Source organism: Polypterus senegalus, chromosome 1, assembly GCF_016835505.1.
Source record: "Polypterus senegalus isolate Bchr_013 chromosome 1, ASM1683550v1, whole genome shotgun sequence".
NCBI classification, from domain to species: Eukaryota; Metazoa; Chordata; class Cladistia; order Polypteriformes; family Polypteridae; genus Polypterus; species Polypterus senegalus.
The window spans coordinates 91256558-91275211 of record NC_053154.1 but is presented as its reverse complement, the minus strand read 5'-3'; the positions used below and the strand labels follow the sequence as shown (position 1 = coordinate 91275211).

At 35.0% G+C, this 18654-nt stretch overlaps 1 protein-coding gene across 1 annotated transcript in view; it reads right to left on the bottom strand.

Moving 5' to 3' along the window:
• Positions 1-18654, bottom strand: part of gtf2h1 (general transcription factor IIH, polypeptide 1) — a 73189-nt gene that overhangs the window by 39298 nt on the left and 15237 nt on the right. The window contains exons 2-8 of the mRNA XM_039753234.1: positions 16830-16994; positions 14028-14220; positions 13670-13832; positions 10380-10473; positions 7517-7666; positions 1701-1780; positions 1397-1527 (exon numbers count right to left, since the gene is read on the bottom strand). Coding sequence (XP_039609168.1) covers positions 1397-1527; positions 1701-1780; positions 7517-7666; positions 10380-10473; positions 13670-13832; positions 14028-14220; positions 16830-16983 — 965 coding nt within the window. The 5' untranslated portion in view covers positions 16984-16994. The remainder of the gene's footprint in view (positions 1-1396; positions 1528-1700; positions 1781-7516; positions 7667-10379; positions 10474-13669; positions 13833-14027; positions 14221-16829; positions 16995-18654) is intronic.

Here is an 18654-nt window from a genome sequence, read left to right as displayed (position 1 = left end):
AATATTTGTTATAATATGCAACTTATACCTTGCCTAATGCATTTACAGAAGACTATTGTCAATGTTACTCAGAGTATCTTGTTGCAAATGTCACTGCTTTTGAGTTTTATGATCACTGCATGTTGGCATTCTTGGATTTAACTTAAGTCTGTACAAATTAGAAATCAGACAGTTAATTTTGTGTCTACATGTTTTCAGTGGCAGGATACAATTGAAAATCAGCACATTATTTACCAAAACTCTCTTTGATCTGAATTCTATGCACACAATTTCAAGTTTCCACATTATTTCCCAATTAATTTTAAGTGTAGATTTACATTTGAGATTAAACACCAAATATATAGTCTGTATTGAAAAATGTATTTCTTCTACAAAAAAGACTAGGACTCTAAATTGACCCGACATGACTAAATGCACCCAGTGACAGCTGTCTTGTTCATGACTGGTTAACCTTTTGCAACATGTGCTGCCTGGAGAGGCACTGGTTCCTAGCAAACCCTGAATCAGGATGGTAAGTTAATAATATGATTGATGGATATTATTAGACAATTAACAGAACATAACTATAAAATTTTCTGTCTTTATTAGCATTTGAGATATTGTGAAAAATAACCATAAAAACTACATTTTGGATATAGGCCAGAGGTACAGTTTAGAATAAAGTAAATGTACCAAGAGCAGAGTTAATGAATAGTCTTATACCTTCTTGTGATTTTGCCCTGAAGATTTGCTTATCTTATTCATATCCATTAATTTCACTACAACACATCACACACCTCTACTTGATTTCAAAATGCTTACTGAAAAATCTTTACCCAAATTCTAATATGCGCTACAAATTTTTAAAATAAAGATAAACACCTTTGCAAGTCAGTGCTTTATAAAAATATCTCTCCTATTTCTGTAGTACTGCACTTGATTATTGATGGATCACAACAACGTTTTTTGTAGGACTCTTGGGTTACTTTACACATCTGTGTGAATCGTGGTGAATAAATTTGAAAAATCTACTGCACTTTTACTTCAGTATGATAGCTCTGTAAAGAGTCTATTTGCTTCTGGAAAAAAGTGGATTCTCAATTTATTATGTTTAAATATATTTTTAGCAAGAGAACTGGCTTTGAAGCAAATACACTGAGCTTTCTGAATTAAGGTCAGTGAAGAACGTTAAACAGAAAATTGCAGACAAGTGTAAAATACAGTAAAAGTAAACATGTTCTACAATGGGCTGGTTTTGCCTAGAATTGGTCTGATGCTATCTAGGAGTGACCCTAGATTTTGGAAGTTTAAAACATGGATGGGTGAAAGCAGAATGCAGTCATACTGAATCAACACAAATTGTACCCATTAATCAATTAGAAAATGATGCATGAAGATCCAAAATGGAGATGCTTACTGTTTGCGCAGGCCTGCTGCCAACACCATGGCACTGTGCAGGTTGAATCTTTTAATAATAGCTGTGTTGCTTGTCTCCTTAACTGACTTAGTACAACCTGATGATGATGGCGCAGAAGACACACCATAACCCTAGGAACAGAAAGAGATGGGGTTGGAAAAAATGTAATATTAGTATCAGTTAGTTTCAGCAAAAATAAAGTGGTAAATTTAAAGTACCAGTAAAGATATATATTAAGAAATAGCAATGTTGCAGAACATGTAGTCTCTTTTAAAGGAGAAGCAAATATTAAAATCCAGTTTACCTCATCCAGTGTTTGGTCATCCAGGGAAGTTAGGTCAATTAATGGATTTTTAACTCCCTGTCCAACCATAGTCTTCAGTCCTGTGAAACAGATATCAAATTTTATATTTAGGCTGTAATTTTACCTTAGTAATTCACCCCTGCATCCCTTTCAGTATCAACATATTTTTTTTTAAATGAATTTTAGCAATTATAATTATTGACACACAAATCATCATCATTTTGCTCTGCTTTTACTGGTAAAAGTTATAACAGCAGCAAGCAGATCTGATCTAACCAGGTCTCCCTAAACATAATTTCTTCTGGGAAAAACTCAGACCCTCCCAATATCTCTCCAGGATGTCTCATGGATGCCCCTAAGCCATCTCCCCAGTATGCCTTACCTTGAACACACAAGTGAGAATTCTAACTGCAAGTTCAAAGCATCTTGATCAGCTCCTCTCTTTCTGGAGAAGCAGAATTTCTTCTCTAAGGTCCTTTGCATTGCTCATACCCTCACCCTGTCATGTGCAGTGAGCCCAGAAACACAGCACAACAACCTAATTTTGGCCACTTTTGATCACAATCTCATTCAGGGCTAAAGACCAGAGGTGAGGACAGGGATGAACAGCTTTGTCAGCAGACTTAACTGGTTCCTCGCCACCACATACTGGTGGGGAATTCAAAAAACTTCTGCTACTACACTGATTCATTGGTCAACCAAACAATAATCACCTCTACTCTTATTTGTGAATAAAACTCCAAAGACTCTGATTTCTTCAACTTAAGGCAAATATTCATCTTTTACTTGCAAGGAACATGCAATTATTTCCCCTAGGAGTGGACCATGACCTCATTATTTAGAAGTGCTAGTTCTTATTCCAGCTACATCACATAATGATGCAAGTGGCCAAGAGGGCAACATCACCTGCAAGCAACAAAGATGCGGCTTTCTTTGAGGAGGGTATATCCAACAGTTTTAGGAATTGCTCAAATGGTTCACTCTATTTCTCAATGATATACCCAGATGAGGTCAATGTTACCACAATTTTGTTGAGCACATCCTCAATGACATTCTGGGCTATTCTTTCTAAGCCAAATGGTTTGTCAGAACCACTTTTAAAGCTGTCCAAAAATCACTCTCTATATCCTCACCAAACTCTACCTACACATAGGCCACTGCAGCAGATGCCAACATTTTATTATGCTGGAATGCCTCAGTCAAAGATATGTCCACCAGCAAGTCATGACGGCACCAACAATCTTCTCATGATAACTTGTAGCAGAGTCCACTACTGAGGTCTTGAACACAGTCCAAAGGACAAAGTGGGCACTGCCGATTCTGCATGACTTTAGTGGCACACTAGGGTAGTTACCAAAGAAGATTTAACAGGGATGCAGGCAGGCAGACAGCCAGCTGCACAAATCCCCAATTGCATTCTAAATTAAGTGAGTAAACACCAGGTTGTACCAGGATCTGCTTGGAATTCATCTGACAACAAAAGTGTAAAACAGAGATGACCTGACATCTTTCCAGAGTCCACTCCGCAGACCTCTTGAACCGGAAAATGCAAAATGGACACAAGCAAGGACAAAGACCTGTAATTCAAAGAATGACAATTCTAATGGACAGAGAAGCTTGCCTATGGAGAGACACCAATTTTGTAACTAGAAGTGACTTTAATCTAATCAGAAGAGGGTTCAGCCTTCCATTAAATTCTTTTACCCCATCTCTCATAGAGAGTGAGAAGAAGCTCTCTGGGATATTCACTGGATAATTACCAAACTCCTTGGGGATTCTCTTAGGGAGGAGGAACTCCCCAACATGACTGAAAAGATCTGAATCCTGATCTCTGAACCTAAAAGTTATAAACCACGTGCAGTGCTGAAGCTGACAAAATATTCTCTTTATGAGCCTGAGTGCTGAGATGAAGTGGCAAAAGACAGCAGAAGGCAAGCTGATGAAGCAGCAGCACAGCACTGACAAGAATCATGCAGCAAAGAGAAAGTGTGAAGAATCTTCCACTTGAACCCACATCAACAACAAAGCAACAACTACACACATCGGGCATCATCCATAAAGCCTTGGTACTGTAAACTATATGTGCCAAGATAAAGAAGAACTATAAATACCAGTAAAAAGCCAGCCCATGTGTTATATGTTTGTATGTCTCTAGTCTTACTGTATATGTCAAATTATACACTTTTATCATACTTCCATAATCCATGTTTTTATCAATAAATTGTATCATTCTGTTACTTAAAAATGAGTGTGCTTCAGTTACCTTGATATAAGTCTAAAAGCCGCTACTACAACAGAGAAAAGTAAGGTAAAGTAGGAGTCTTGCTGAATTATTTGATTAATTACCAGTATTGCCGAAAGTAAAACTGATAATTAAGCCAATTAAAATTTCTTTTTCAAATTCCATATCATTATGAAGTTCTCCGAGATGGGCATCTTATTGATTAATATTAACAAAGCATCTTTGACCTCTCCAGACTTGAAGAAGAAACTGTTCTGGAGGTGGAAGTTGAACTCAACCTGCAATGACACATTAGCCGTTTGTTCCCACCACACAAATCACTACTTGTTTAGGTCTCCCAGGTCTGTCTAGTGCAGGGGTCGGCAAACTTTTTTAGCTGTTACACCAAAATTTATTTGGTTTTTCTATCATTACCCCTGGGATTTGAAAGAGAAAAAATCAAAATCTGTTCAAAATTAAAATATTGTATTGCACCAATATGAAATATTAAAGAATAAATAAAAAGAACTCTCTGCTAAAGTAAAAATAAACAAAATATTTAATTTGTAACAAAATAAACAAAACAAGGTAGTGAACAAAAAAATGCAATTCACACACATTTTGAGAAATTATATTGTTTCATTTCTGAAACAATGAGATCAAAATTGGAAGTTTTGGAGGTAAGCATGATATGAATATCATTTTCGCAATTCAGATGATAGCATTGTTTTAATATTTATTAATCTGGAAAACGCTTGTTCGCAAAGATAAGTTGCTGCAAAAGGCAACAACCTTTTGATCGCCTCTTCATGTGCAATATTGAAAGCTTTTGCAGCAGTTGTCGTCCAAAAAGATGGCAGACTGGTTTTATTTTCAAATACATGCTTAATTATTGGATCGAAGTTCAAGAATTGCCTCTGCCAATCCTTGAGGTTCTTCTGGTATTTCAGCTATTTCACATTTTAAAGGGATCAACACCCAACTGATAGTACTTAAATCAAAATCAGTAAAATAATTTGAAAATCTGAGTTTTGTAAGATGTCATATAACTGTATCTTTGATTTTATCAAAAGTAATATTTTCAGAATCATCCAAAAACAAAGCTAACTTTGGAAATACAGCTATCTTGTTCCCTTGTATTTTCTGTCTCCAATATAGAAGCTTTGATCCAAACGCTGATATTTTTTCTCTGGATGAAATGATGTTGATAATTTTTTCCCCGCAATTCTTTGTTTAGTGCATTCACATGCTCAAAAACGTCTGTTAAATTTGCAAGATGTGCAACCCACGAGGTGTCTGTGAACTTGTCTGCAAGAATATGCTTTTGATCAGTGAGGAAAATTTCAAGTTCAGTTTTCAAAGCCCACACTCGATTCAAAAAATTCCCACATGAAAGCCATCTTACTTCTGTGTGGTAGAGTAGGTCTGTATATTCAGCCTCACCATCTTCACATAATTCATAAAATAGGTGCGTGTTAAGTGCATCTTGTTTGACAAAATTAATAACCTTAATAATGTCATGCATGACTGTTTCCAGTACAGGGTCCAAATGCTTAACAAGAAGTGTTTGGCGATGGATCATACAGAGAGTAATTTCAATTTCTGGATTATTACTTTTCGCCAAAGCCAAAAAACCATTAAGATTACCCAATATAGCTGGAGCTCCATCAAAAGTCACTGAAATGCAGTCTTTCCACTTCAAATTAATGCTTGGAGTATTAAAATACCACGTGATCTCAATTCGAGAGGGGAACAAAACAAATCAAAAAAACATCAATTGCATGTGTACCTTTACAGCGAATGTATACCATTAGCTGTGCATTGTTATTGACATCTGTAGTTTCATCAACCTGAATAGCAAAATATTTACTATCTTTTATGAAAGAAATAACTTGTTCCCTCACATTTTTTGCTAAAATAGATTTTTTTTTTTACTACTTTTACAGACAGGGGCACTGAATTTAGTTTCACTGGCTCTTTCCGACCACACATGATCTCTATCATTTTCAATGCTGCTGGTTTAATTAATTCCTGACCAATCGTATGTGGTTTCTTGTTTCGAGCAATCAACCACGCTACTACAAAGCTAGCCTTAATTGCTGAACATTGATTGAATGTGTCTCTCAAGTTGCTCTCCAGTCTTTGTCGTTTGGCAGACTTTTCTAAATTTACAAAATATTCCCGCGGCTTGGAAGATAGATGTGAATGTAAATTATCCATGTGCTTCTATAACTGACTCTTTGAAAGATTCTGCAATGATTACTTTCAAACATATAACACACTGTGGTTTCATTATTCCCTTGTCTTCTATTTCTGTGAACCCATTTTTGAGGAACTCTTCATGGTATACTCTCTTCCTATTTGAAGCTATTTGGAAGGTAAAAATCAATCCATAGTTATTTGTTGAGGATATGTTGGTTAAATTAAGGCTTTTTTATTTATTACTAGTTTAACTTTTGTTAATAAAACATTATGTTATCTTGCTTGTCAAAATTTTAACCACAAATATTACATAGCTGTGCAAAACGACTAGGTTAGAATGGCGTACATATATCAGCAACACGTGTGACCATATCAGTACTCGAACACTTTGCTACGCTTCCGTGTGCTGTTTATGCAGTTATAAAATCGGACGCCAGAATACGCAAATGTAGCATACATGTACGCCGGTAGAAGTTTAAAATTACTAAAATAATGTTTTCACATTTCATTTAATTTTTTATAATGTATATAATTTTTATTTAAGGGCGGCAAGGTGGTGCAGTGGGTAGTGCAGCTGCCTCACAGTTAGGAGACCCGGGTTCACTTCCCGGATCCTCCCTGCGTTGAGTTTGCATGTTCTCCCCTTGTCTGCGTGGGTTTCTTCCGAGTACTCCAGTTTCCTCACACAGTCCAAAGAAATGCAGGTTAGGGGCACTGGCGATCCTAAATTGTCCCTAGTGTGTGCTTGGTATGTGTGTGTGTGTGTGTGTGTGTGCACCCTGCGGTGGGCTGGTGCCCTGCCTGGAGTTTGTTTCCTGCCTTGCACTCTGTGTTGGCTGGGATTGGCTCCAGCAGACCCCCGTGACCTTGTGGTTAGGATATAGCAGGTTGGATAATGGATGGATGAATTTTTATTTAGGTTAAATGAGTCTCTGTTACCCCCGAGACGTCTGTTTTTACCCCATTTGGGGTAATTTACCCCGGTTCGCCGACCACTGGTCTAGTGGGTGCTCCATCCATGCATCTTTGTGAGCTGATCATCTCAGCACCTCCCAAGTGTCCCGAACATACTTCCTCAGACCAGATGAAAAGACAGTCTGATCGTTGACTGCTGCCCTAAGGGACACTTATGAGCATCTATGTGTTTGAAAATGTTTTATTCATTGGCCATTTCTAATCAATCACTTTGACAATACAACACCTTGACAAGTAAGTGATATTCTAGTTTAATTTCTCCAATACAAAATCTCAAAATTTTTTTTTAATGAAGTTCTGATGTTTGATCAGTGCTTGATCATCAGACAATAAACATAAAACAAGATGGAGAAAACGTATACTTCACCTACAATATAAAAAGGTCAACAGTTTCTAATAATGTAGTAAATAATTTTACCTTTATCATCTAACTTGGCACACTCTGAAAACAGATCCTGAACACCCATGCTGATTCGGTCTCTGTGAAAATAATGGGACTGAAAGAACCTGGTCCAGAACTCTTTTTCTGTCATGTTGTGAGGAACATTCTCTGCATATTTCTGTTTAACTATAAGAAAATCAAAAGCAGGAAACTGCAAAAATAATTCAAACATTTAATGCGCAAAATCAAATAAACAACAAAAAAAGATTGCAGAACTGGAAAATCTGCCTAGGGAGTGAAAAACATTGATTTGAGTTTCTTTACAAAATATACTAAATCATAAATGAAAAACTGTATTTTACAGACTACATGCCCCAGTTTATATATATTTTCTTCAAACATCTGGAGGTGACAGAAAACAACAAGCTCTCTCAGTATGTTTCACAGAAAAAAACATTCACTTCTGCATGGATAATATTACTTGACACCATTACCTTCACTTGACATAAATATTTCTAAAGTTTTGAAAAACACTAAAGATAAAATTGCATTAAGCAAGGGATATGTTTAATTCAAAGATGCAAGTTACATCATCAATCAAAAACTTACTCAGATGATATAGAGAAAGCAGTAGTTCAGAGGTGTGCATCACAATGCTCAGATCATAGCACAAAGTGACTGAATGTTTATCACTATACTGCCATTTTCCTATACAGTTCTCTTTCCCACAGATGTGTAATCAGGGTCTAAATTTAAATTGTGACTTTAGATGTTACAGGTGTAGGGAGATTTTAGCATTGGTTTTAAAAAGAATGATATGATTATCAAGAACCACTTAACTTTGCACATATCAAATTTATTCATCAATATTTTCTCTTTGGTTAATGTAAAATAATTAAAAACAATACTAACAAAGATAAAATCTAAAAATGACTACATAAATACTACACAAATTGTGGTTACAAAAACAATTATTTAAATCAGTTTTTTTAAATTAGATTTGTAATCTGCTGTTGTGGGGTTTAGATTTGTATCTGTCCATGCAGGAGTAGCTGGTTAATAGCACACACTGAAAAATAACATTTATCACAACAGCAGAATTACTAAAAATTTTTAAAGTCACAAAATGATTAAGCCTGCATTTACTAAATCTTTCCTTCCTATTTTACATTTGTATCAAATACAGTTTTTATTGTAACATTTTCAAAGTCTCACACGTTTGCTACTGCTTATGTCTGGAACAACCCAGAATTATATCTTAAACATGCCTGTCAGCATTAATTGCAGATATTATGTCATTCATCTATGAGACTGCACCACAGTTGTTGCTATAATACTCAAATATGATGTACGTTTTTTGATTTGTTTTATAACATTTTAGTAGTTGTGTTAATGGATTCTCTACTGGCCTACCATATCCAATTCACGCCACATATGTATCACATTAATTTTTTTTTTTTTTAAACTAAGGTAAGCTGTTTTAGCAGCAAACTGTTCCACCATTGGTGAATTATATATCATTACAGCAGTGTAATTCTAAACTGGGTAACGTACAGTAAATATCTGGCAAATGTGTACATTTTGAAACACTAAAACTCATTTGACACAGAGAGGTGCTAATTTCATGTCCTTTGTAGACTAGTCTAAGAAATAGAGTTCACCACTTAGTTAAACATTGATCTTGACTTGTACATGGTGGAATTGTCTGTGAGGTTTTTTTTTTGGCAACAACTGACTCCATATAAGGAAGAATGAAAGCATGTATAAGTGTGCCCTGTGATGTGGTGTGCCCTTGCACTTGGTGCTGCCTAGAAAGGCTTATGTCTCAGTTACCCTGAACTGGATTAAGAGGCTGGAAAAATGGCTCAATTTATGGATAGAGACCTGTAGCCATACCCATTATATTGAAAAGAAAATTCTTTTCTTTTAAGAGCTATACATTTTTTTATTATCCTACAGTCCATTTCACTATGATTTTTGATTCCTGCATTAATCTGTGAGAAACTAAAAATTATTGCAACACATCACTCAATGGTCACATCACTGCACTTTTTAAACATGCACAAATGCATGCTTTTATTTATGAACTCTATCCATAATAAGATAAAATGAACAATATAGAAAGTTATTTATTTGATCTTGAAAGAGCAGCATTTAAATCTTGTGGAATCCAGTTCCTGCAACCCCTCCAATGAATTAAATCCCTGGTGATACCAGACAAACTGAATGACAAACGGTGCAGATGTTCCTATAATCAAATTCAAGTCACTGTGGGCTGTATTTATGGTTAACGTTTGCCCTAAAATATGTTTTATTAAAAGTTTAGATTATATACTTTAATCTGATTCAAAATAAATACATAAAACATGCTTGCTATTGAGTGACTCAGTTTCCATTTTAAAAAGCCATTGCTTTTAAAGCAATCCTAACATTCTGGAATACTGAAACAAAAATACTGTTATACGCATTGGAATGCTGTCCAGTAATGCAAAATTGCACATGTTACAGCCTTTTTTGGTCAGTTTCAATGATGTCATTTATACACCTGAATGCCCTCTGCTGGCAAAAAACAGATAAAAGACATTAATTCATCATATACTGTAAACCTGTCCTTGCAAGGATAAGGCACAAGGCAGGAACAATAAACTTCAATAAAGGATTTCTTAAAAATGCCAGTTACAGAGTTTGTATGATGTGAATGTCTAATATATTCAAATGGGCTTAACTGGAAATATGCCTTCAGCCATGAAGGCAAGTGAAATAAATCAAACAATTTGGAGTTAATTTAACATTCCCAAATCTTAAACTGTACTTAAGAAAAATACTGTATCAAAGTGACAAACAGGTCACTTTTATTTCTGTCACTGCTGTTTCACTGTAATAAACAGAAGTCACTTACCTGCTGGGTACGTCCTAAATATAGACTCTATTATGTCAGAGGTCAGATTGTATCTTAGGCCATTGCAACCATCTGTCTGTGGCCGAACATCAGCCTGTAATGAAGGAACATGGTGTGGAATAGACTTCGTAGGTTCATTACACATCAAATTTGACAAAAACATACTTTTTAAAAGAAATACGGTTTTCTGTCAGTTTTAATTACCAGCTCACACATGCCAGTCTGAACAGTCTCAATATGAACAAGTTAGGGATCAAAATAGTTGGCTTAAAAAAAAAAATTATTATTATATTATATATATATATATATATATATATATATATATATATATATATATATATATATATATATATATATATATATATAAAACTTAGCAAAAGTTAAAACAGCATATGTGTTTCAAACTACTAATTTTCTAATGCTTCCATTACATCTGTTGTGTAATGTAGAACAGTTTTGCATCCTTTCAAGGACAACAACAACAACATTTATTTATATAGCACATTTTCATACAAACAGTAGCTCAAAGTGCTTTACATAATGAAGAAAAAAAAAATAAAAGACACAGTAAGAAAATAAAATAAGTCAACATTAATTAACATAGAATAACAGTAAGGTCCAATGGCCAGGGTGGACAGAAAAAAACAAAAAAAAACTCCAAAATAAATGTCAGATAAAACTACAAATGTTAGGTTAGCCTGCAAGACAAATTTAGGTTCTTTTTTGGGGGAAGAAAAAAGTAAAGGAGATCTACCCATAGATTTTGTGAAACATTGTACTTGTAGCATGACCGAGGAGATAAAATTTTTTATGGAGACCGAACCTTTCACAGGAAAGAGCCAGGTCTTCAATTCAAAAGCTCAACCTTGCTTGAAAGCACCCCATATTCACATTCTGCACCAATTTTCTACAAGTGTTTATTTAACAATATTTTATCAAACCATACAAGCGTTTTGGATGTTGTGAGCATACAAGTGCATAATCAACACATGAATTAAATCACACAGTAACTTCAAATTTTTTCACAGACATTTTAATTATTTATTTTAACAATTTAATATTATTTGCTATTTTTCAGTACTGGCCCCCAGTAGGCCCAATGAAGACTAGTGTATCATAAAGATCTCTGTTCTGCAAGAATACACAAAATGTAAATTTTTTTCTTGCACCTCACTGCAAACAGCAAATTTAATCTGGGTAAGTAATAGATTAAAATTTTTTGTTACATTTACATTATAAGTATATAATATATTTTCCAAAAGAATTTGTTTTAATTGACTTCTGAAGATAATTTTATTTCTATTTAGAAACAGAAGCTTATACTGTAAATGTGTGCAGGAGGAAACTACATGTGGGGCCTGTCAACTGTCAGGCTGATAACTCAAAACATCCAAAACCAATAGCACCAACATTCTGGGTATGTAAAGTAGCCTCTTGCAATGGTTAAGATGTGTTAAAGATAGAGAGGCTCTAATCAGGTTTTTTAAGGCCAATACCAATTTCACATTACTTGATCAGCCGATTCCAATACCGACTCTGATTTTTTTTTCCTTTATCCCTTTAAAAACATTTTACACTGATCTCCTGCATAACCAGACACAGTTTTTATGTCCTAAAGCGTATTTTTATAATTAAACTACAGCCAGCTTTTTGCTGTTAAAATGTACATTTATTATATTTATACAGGTGTGTTTTTTATTCTGTGTATCAACTAGACATTTGTAATTTTTGAGGTATAACTATAAAATATGGATTACTATTGTATTTTAATTATGTAGTACATGTATCTTACCATTGGCTCTAGCAGACCCCTGTGACCCTGTTGTTAGGATATAGCGGGTTGGATAATGGATGTATCTTACCAAAACCAATGGTGTATCACACACAGCAACAAATAATACACAATACAAATCTTTTAAAAAAGCCTACTGTTTAATAAGCAGCAATTTTAAATTAGTCTTTATATTTTCTTTTCCAGTTAAAAGTGCATTTTAAACAAGCAGGCTATACAAACTCAAGTGGTGTCCGTTTTAATTTAAAGGACAACAAAGTCCTGAAATCATTAAAGTGGCTTTTCTTGCCATTTGTCTAGTTGCACAGGATGATTTTCCCAGGATTTTGTGTTTTCAGTTTATCACTCCACTTTCTTTAACATAAAGGCTAATCTACCAGTTGGCAAAGGAGCACTACAACTAAATTACTGTAGAAGTTAGGAAAGCAGGGGCTGAAAATATTTTTTGTGATCGGCCAAAATCAAACCTTTTTTTTAGTTAATATCGGCCGATTTCAATCTGTGGCCAAATCCTTGACTTCAAAGGTATAAGCAAAAAACGCTAATGACGCTAGTTCATAGCAGGCACAAGGTTTGTTCAATATCATAAATACATGCAACCACTAAGCCTCCAAGTTCTTTCAGTTATACTGCAATAGCTATCTTCTTCTGTGAAAAAGACTGACAAACTATGTTTCACTGGAACATTTTGTTTTTGTAATTACACATATTTCAATGCTGTAGCACGTTATTATAATATACTTTTCAGCTGATAGCAAACTCCAAAAGTTGATTAGGAGTCTCAGCTTATTGCTTATGGCTAGCTGAGGTTACAGCTGTTGCGTTTTCTCAGCAAAATATTTTCTGTGTGTTTGATGATAGTGCCTCTAGATAGAAGGTACTATAATTCCCAGGCTAAATATGATTGACTAGTTAGACAACAGTCTTTTCTTCGGGGCAGAATGACAGGTAAACCAACTTGTTCCATCTTTATTTTCCTTCAGCCACTGATCACTAGCTTTACTTTGCTAATGTTGAAAATGTGCATGTTGCTGTGGACCCGGTAGTTCATGATAGATGTGCTGCTTTTGTATTTGGGCACAGTATTACACAGTTTATAGCGAACTCTGTTATCTTTTCACACAAAATACTCTGAATATAACCTATGTTTAGCACACTTAACATTCACTAATACTTTCTGTTCTTCCACCAGTGTACTGGAAATACTGCAAACCAGTTGCTAAGGCAATTACTGCAACACAGAAAAACATAAAACAATGAAAATCAGCTTGTAATTTAGGCATGTTTAACATTATACTGTCAGTGTGCGCTGTTTCACTTTCTCTTGCTCCCTGTTCTGTTTCAGATTATCTATGCTACAAAGTTGTATCACTATCTACAATGTTCATTCTTTTATTTAAAAGTTCAGACAATGGCTCTAGCAAATGTCTAACTTTAGCTTCATGCACTTATTTAAAAAGTACTTTTTTTTCTTTCAAATACATTAGAATGAACATACCAGGAAAGCTGCAGAAATTCCAACTTCCTGCTTGTGATTGGGCAGAGAAGAATCCACTGAATTTAAACTAAGGCGGTTGGCCCAGAACTCCTCAGCACTGATGACTTGACTAACGACCAGGTCTTTATATAACTGGAATAACAAGGGGTCTTCTTGGAGCATTCTGCGAATAGGAAGAAACAACTTATTGTTTTAATGAAAATAGTCAGAAACCAATAATACTGTAACAAGAGAGACTTGACAACTTTTTTAACAGAAAAGTAAATTCCTCAGCATTGAGTTGAGGACCTAAAAACAACATTCAAATTTCAGACTCACTTTCCAAGAATACAGCTAACAATAAATAACCAATACTTACCTGTTTTTTTCCTCCAGCTCCTTGTTAGTTTTTCTTTTAAATTTGGGTAATAGCTGCTGGAGGAGATCTTTGACAGCATCACGGTCCTTCAAAGCACTACTCTCATTCGTGAAGTGGAAGTTTGTTGTTTCCCCAGTATGCAGAACTAATTGCAGCTGAATCTTAGCTTTACCATCAGGACTTATTTTCTGACCTGAAAACAGACAAAGCATATCTGAAAATTATCTGAAAATAGCAAAAGAATTAATTGAATATGTAACACCAATATAGTATTTTATATTTTAAGAGTTCTCTCCATTTACTCAGACAATCAGTGATCTAGTAATAAAATTTAACAGGTTAACAAGTGGGTTTACATAAAATGAGCAAAAGCTTCATCACAGCAAAGGTCCCCCTAATTTTCATAGACAGAAGCAAGTAAAATTTTGGTGACATTCCAGGATGCTTTTTTTCACAATTCTTAGATATTGGCCAAGTAAATGCTTATTTTTTTCCTCCTTCCACCTTTTTAAATGTGTTAATGCTTTTTAGGTTTGACAGTAAGTACTGTAGAATTATAGACAGTCTATTAAAACTGGAGAAAGTATATAGGTCAGCGATGCGATTTGTTCACTATGGACTTTTTACGGCAATTTAATCTAATCAATAAGTATTAATCAATAAGTAATAAGCAGATTCAGCCTTCCAACATTGTTTGCTCTGTTCTGTATTCTGCACATTAATAATTGTTATCATTAGACTATAATTGGGGAGAAACAACTATCTCACACAAACAATTGTGTTTTTCTTAATTCATAAAGTAATAAAAAAACTAATTAACCAGTGAAATGAATAATTGGCTACTATAATAATAATTGGCTAATATGCACTGCTACACAGTACATATTGATAGTGTGTACATCTGATAAACCATTTAATTACTCTGCTGTTGTACTATAATACCTTACTCATGTCTGTATAAGCAGCATGATCTTTGTAAGTGCTGCTTCAGTATTATTACACATTTTTCTCATCCATGTTTATCAATAAAGGTACCTCTTAAAAGTTTTTTAATCAATGAGATGTATGACAGAAAAATATGATGCCACCCACTTTCTATTTTATTTATTCACTAGCAAAATACCCATGCTTCGCAGCAGAGAAGTAGTGTGTTAAAGAAGTTATGAAAAAGAAAAGGAAACATTTTAAAAATAACGTAACATGATTGTCAATGTAATTGTTTTGTGACTGTTATGAGTGTGGCTGTCATCAAGGATTTGATTATCATTATTTCTTTCAATCAAGTTCATATTTGGAGGATGTGTTGTGTTCAAGTTACATTCCGCGTTTGTCTAGTCTATCCCTGACCATCTCATCTTCGTTGTCAACCGTTGTAAAGATAACAGGTTTCAATCAGCGAAGTGTTCACTACCCAAATCGGTACTCGTGAATGTAAGATGTTTAACAGGCATTCCCAGTATTAAGTTGTGGACTTAATAAGTGTCTATGAACGTAATTTAAACTTAAGCTTTACACCTTGCTTTCGTATTGATATGTCTACAAAGGCTTGTTCAGCGTCAGAGGGTTGTTCCTTTCCTACTGCATCAATAAGCAGTTCGTCTTCCTTTTTATACGAGACATCACACACTGCATGCACGGGTTTACCTTTCCCAGTCCTGCAAAGTCAGTTCAAGTGAGCCACTAGGAGTACATGCATCGAAGGTTCTCAGCTGTGCTTGTGCTATCTTGTGCGATCTTGCGATGTCCACGGCTTTATTTAATGTTAGCTCAGACCCGGCACTTAAAAGATTCTCTTGCACTTTTGCCGAGTTTGTGCCAAACACTATTCTATCCCTGACCATCTCATTTTCGTTTGCATAAGCACAGTCCTTCACCAGCAATTTTAACTCCGTTACAGCAATTTTAACTCCGTTACAAAGTGATCAAAAGTCTCGTTTATACCCTGCGTCTTCTCATTAAACTTGTATCTTGCGAATATCGTATTCGTCGTAGGCATGACAAACGCCAGCGGCAGCCTGTCTATGAACTTAATTTAAACATAAGGTTTACACCGTGCTTCGTTTCCGCAGTAGCTGCACTTATGAATATGCTTGTATGCGTCACTTGCTTCATATTCTTTTGCTGCCTTCTCAATTGTGTAATGCATTTTTTGTTCAGCGCTCTTTGGAGCTCTTGCTTGTTCTCTGCGTACTGTGTTCACAGTCAGTTCACGTGAGCCGCTCGGAGTACATGCATCAAAGGTTCTCAGCTGTGCTTGTGCTCTCTCGTGCGATGTCCATGGCTTTATTTAATGTTAGACCATCTCATCTTCGTTTGGATAAGCACAGTCCTTCACCCGCAAATATTTAGCGGCATCGTGTCTATTGGATTGCTGCTGACGGATGGCCTTATATGGGCAGGCACTCAATTACGTGGGAGGCGTGATGATGGGGGACACAACTCCGCCTCTCACAGCGACCGAGCTGCAGGCTATGGCCATATATACTGTATGTACGTAAATAGTTTCCAGTTATGACCGTTAAGCGTAGAATTTCTAAACGAAACCTGCTTAACTTTTGTAAGTAAGCTGTAAGGAATGACCCTGCCAAATTTCAGCCTTCTATCTACACGAAGTTGGAGAATTAGTGATGAGTGAGTGAGTCAGTCAGTCAGTGAGTGCTTTGCTTTTTATTAGTATAGATTCATAAATTAAAGCAAGAAAAATACAGTATAACAGTCTCTCAAATAACCCAATACTTTAAAATGAAAGTAAACAGAAACAGAGGTTAGGTATAAATTATTCCTGTGAATATGGTAACTTACAACGGATATCTGCATACAAGTGGCTGACAGTGAAACGATCTTTGCCTTCAGGAGTCCAAGCTATTCTTTCTGCCATCAAAAAGAGTATACCATCCTGCTTTTTCTGACGCACTCGCTTTATAGCCAGTAAGACATCCTCAGACGAGGTGGTCATTGTAGCACCCACTGTAAGAAAATGGTGAGAAATTGGAAGATAAAAAGCAGTTCTTTAAAAAACCTGGAGATAATGGTCTTTATCATAAAATAATTACATTTGTGCCAGGCAAATATTAAAATAGTAAATCTGTTTTGAAAAAGGAAAAAAAAAGTGACCCTATAAAGGCAAAGAAAGGTAGTGCAGGTAAAGTTAATTTTAAAAGAATTTTACCCGGAAAAAGCTATCAGATCCCAGATGCTCTCATAACAGAAATATTACACTTTAAAACCTCTCTCTTACATGCTGAGGAAATTTTACTGATCCAAAATATGAGCAAACTGACAAAACAACCAAATGATTAGAGGAATTTTGCACATTACAATAAAGAGGGTACCATAGATGTAGTATGATCTTCAGTATGCATGACAAAAGTATGTAGAACAAAAAAGTGCCAACAAAGGAGAGCTATAACAAACGTGGGGAGGAAAAATGAACATAACAAATGTGTGCAGTTAGAAAGGGCCACTATTTAATGCAATGTATTGCAGTACAAATTAAATACACATAACACAACCAGAAACCCCACACACAAATGGAGAGACAACACAAAACTATGTAAATAAGATTGAACATACTTTACGAAATAAAGTATCACATTATCTGCATTTACTTGCAAAACGTCTAAATGTGGATAAAGTTGTGTATTATGACCAATTTTCTATCAAATTATCCACTGCACATAAAACAGCAGATTAAACTACATCTCTAGTACAATTTCAGTTTTAAACACCCAATCCATATATACCAAACACAGAATGTGCAAAAGAATTATAAGCTAGTTAGAAGCAGGACATGATGAACTTGGGTTAAAATTTAAGGAAGCAACATTTTTCAAGAAGTTTACTTTCCTCTCAAACCCATTTTACAAACTTAATCTAGAACAATTTAAGTACAATCAAGTTTGTTTATCCTCTTGGTCAAGATGATCATATGAAACGTAAATTTCAGAAAAAGGATGTTACAGCTGAACATTTCTGGTGTGATATCTTCAAGAATTGTGTCATCTATAACGATCTTGCATGTGTAGCTTTGCTCATTTTAACTATTTTTCTGATTACAGTGATGTGTGAAAGGAAATTCAGCTCACAAACTGACAGATGAGCATCTTGAAGCTACTCTCTGCTTAGCACTACAGGACAGAGGTGTGGAAGAATTTGCATATAACCAACTTCTTTGACAGCAAGAGGTATGTACATTATTGATTTTATTATATATTTTATAAACTTTTAAATTTAGGTAAAATTTCATATTGGAAATGTGGTCATTAGTCATCAGTGCAATCACTGAAAAGATTTTTCTGAGAACCTCTGTTGTAGACTATAGAGTTAAAATGTAAACACACAATACTTATACATTTACAAACTTAATTTACATTGTATTTAATAAGGAAACATGTACAATTTACATCAAATAATTCCTGATATATTTTATAATTGATATATAAAAGGTATGCATCCAAACTTCTGTAAGTATGAATGACAATTCGGATTTACAATTAAAAAAAATTAACCCACATTAATGTTAAAAATATCCAACAAAGCATTTCTGGCTGCAGGTGACATTAACATTTTATGTGTTTTTTTCTCAAAACCTGTGGAGCTTTGCAAAATTAACTTTAGTACTTAAAGC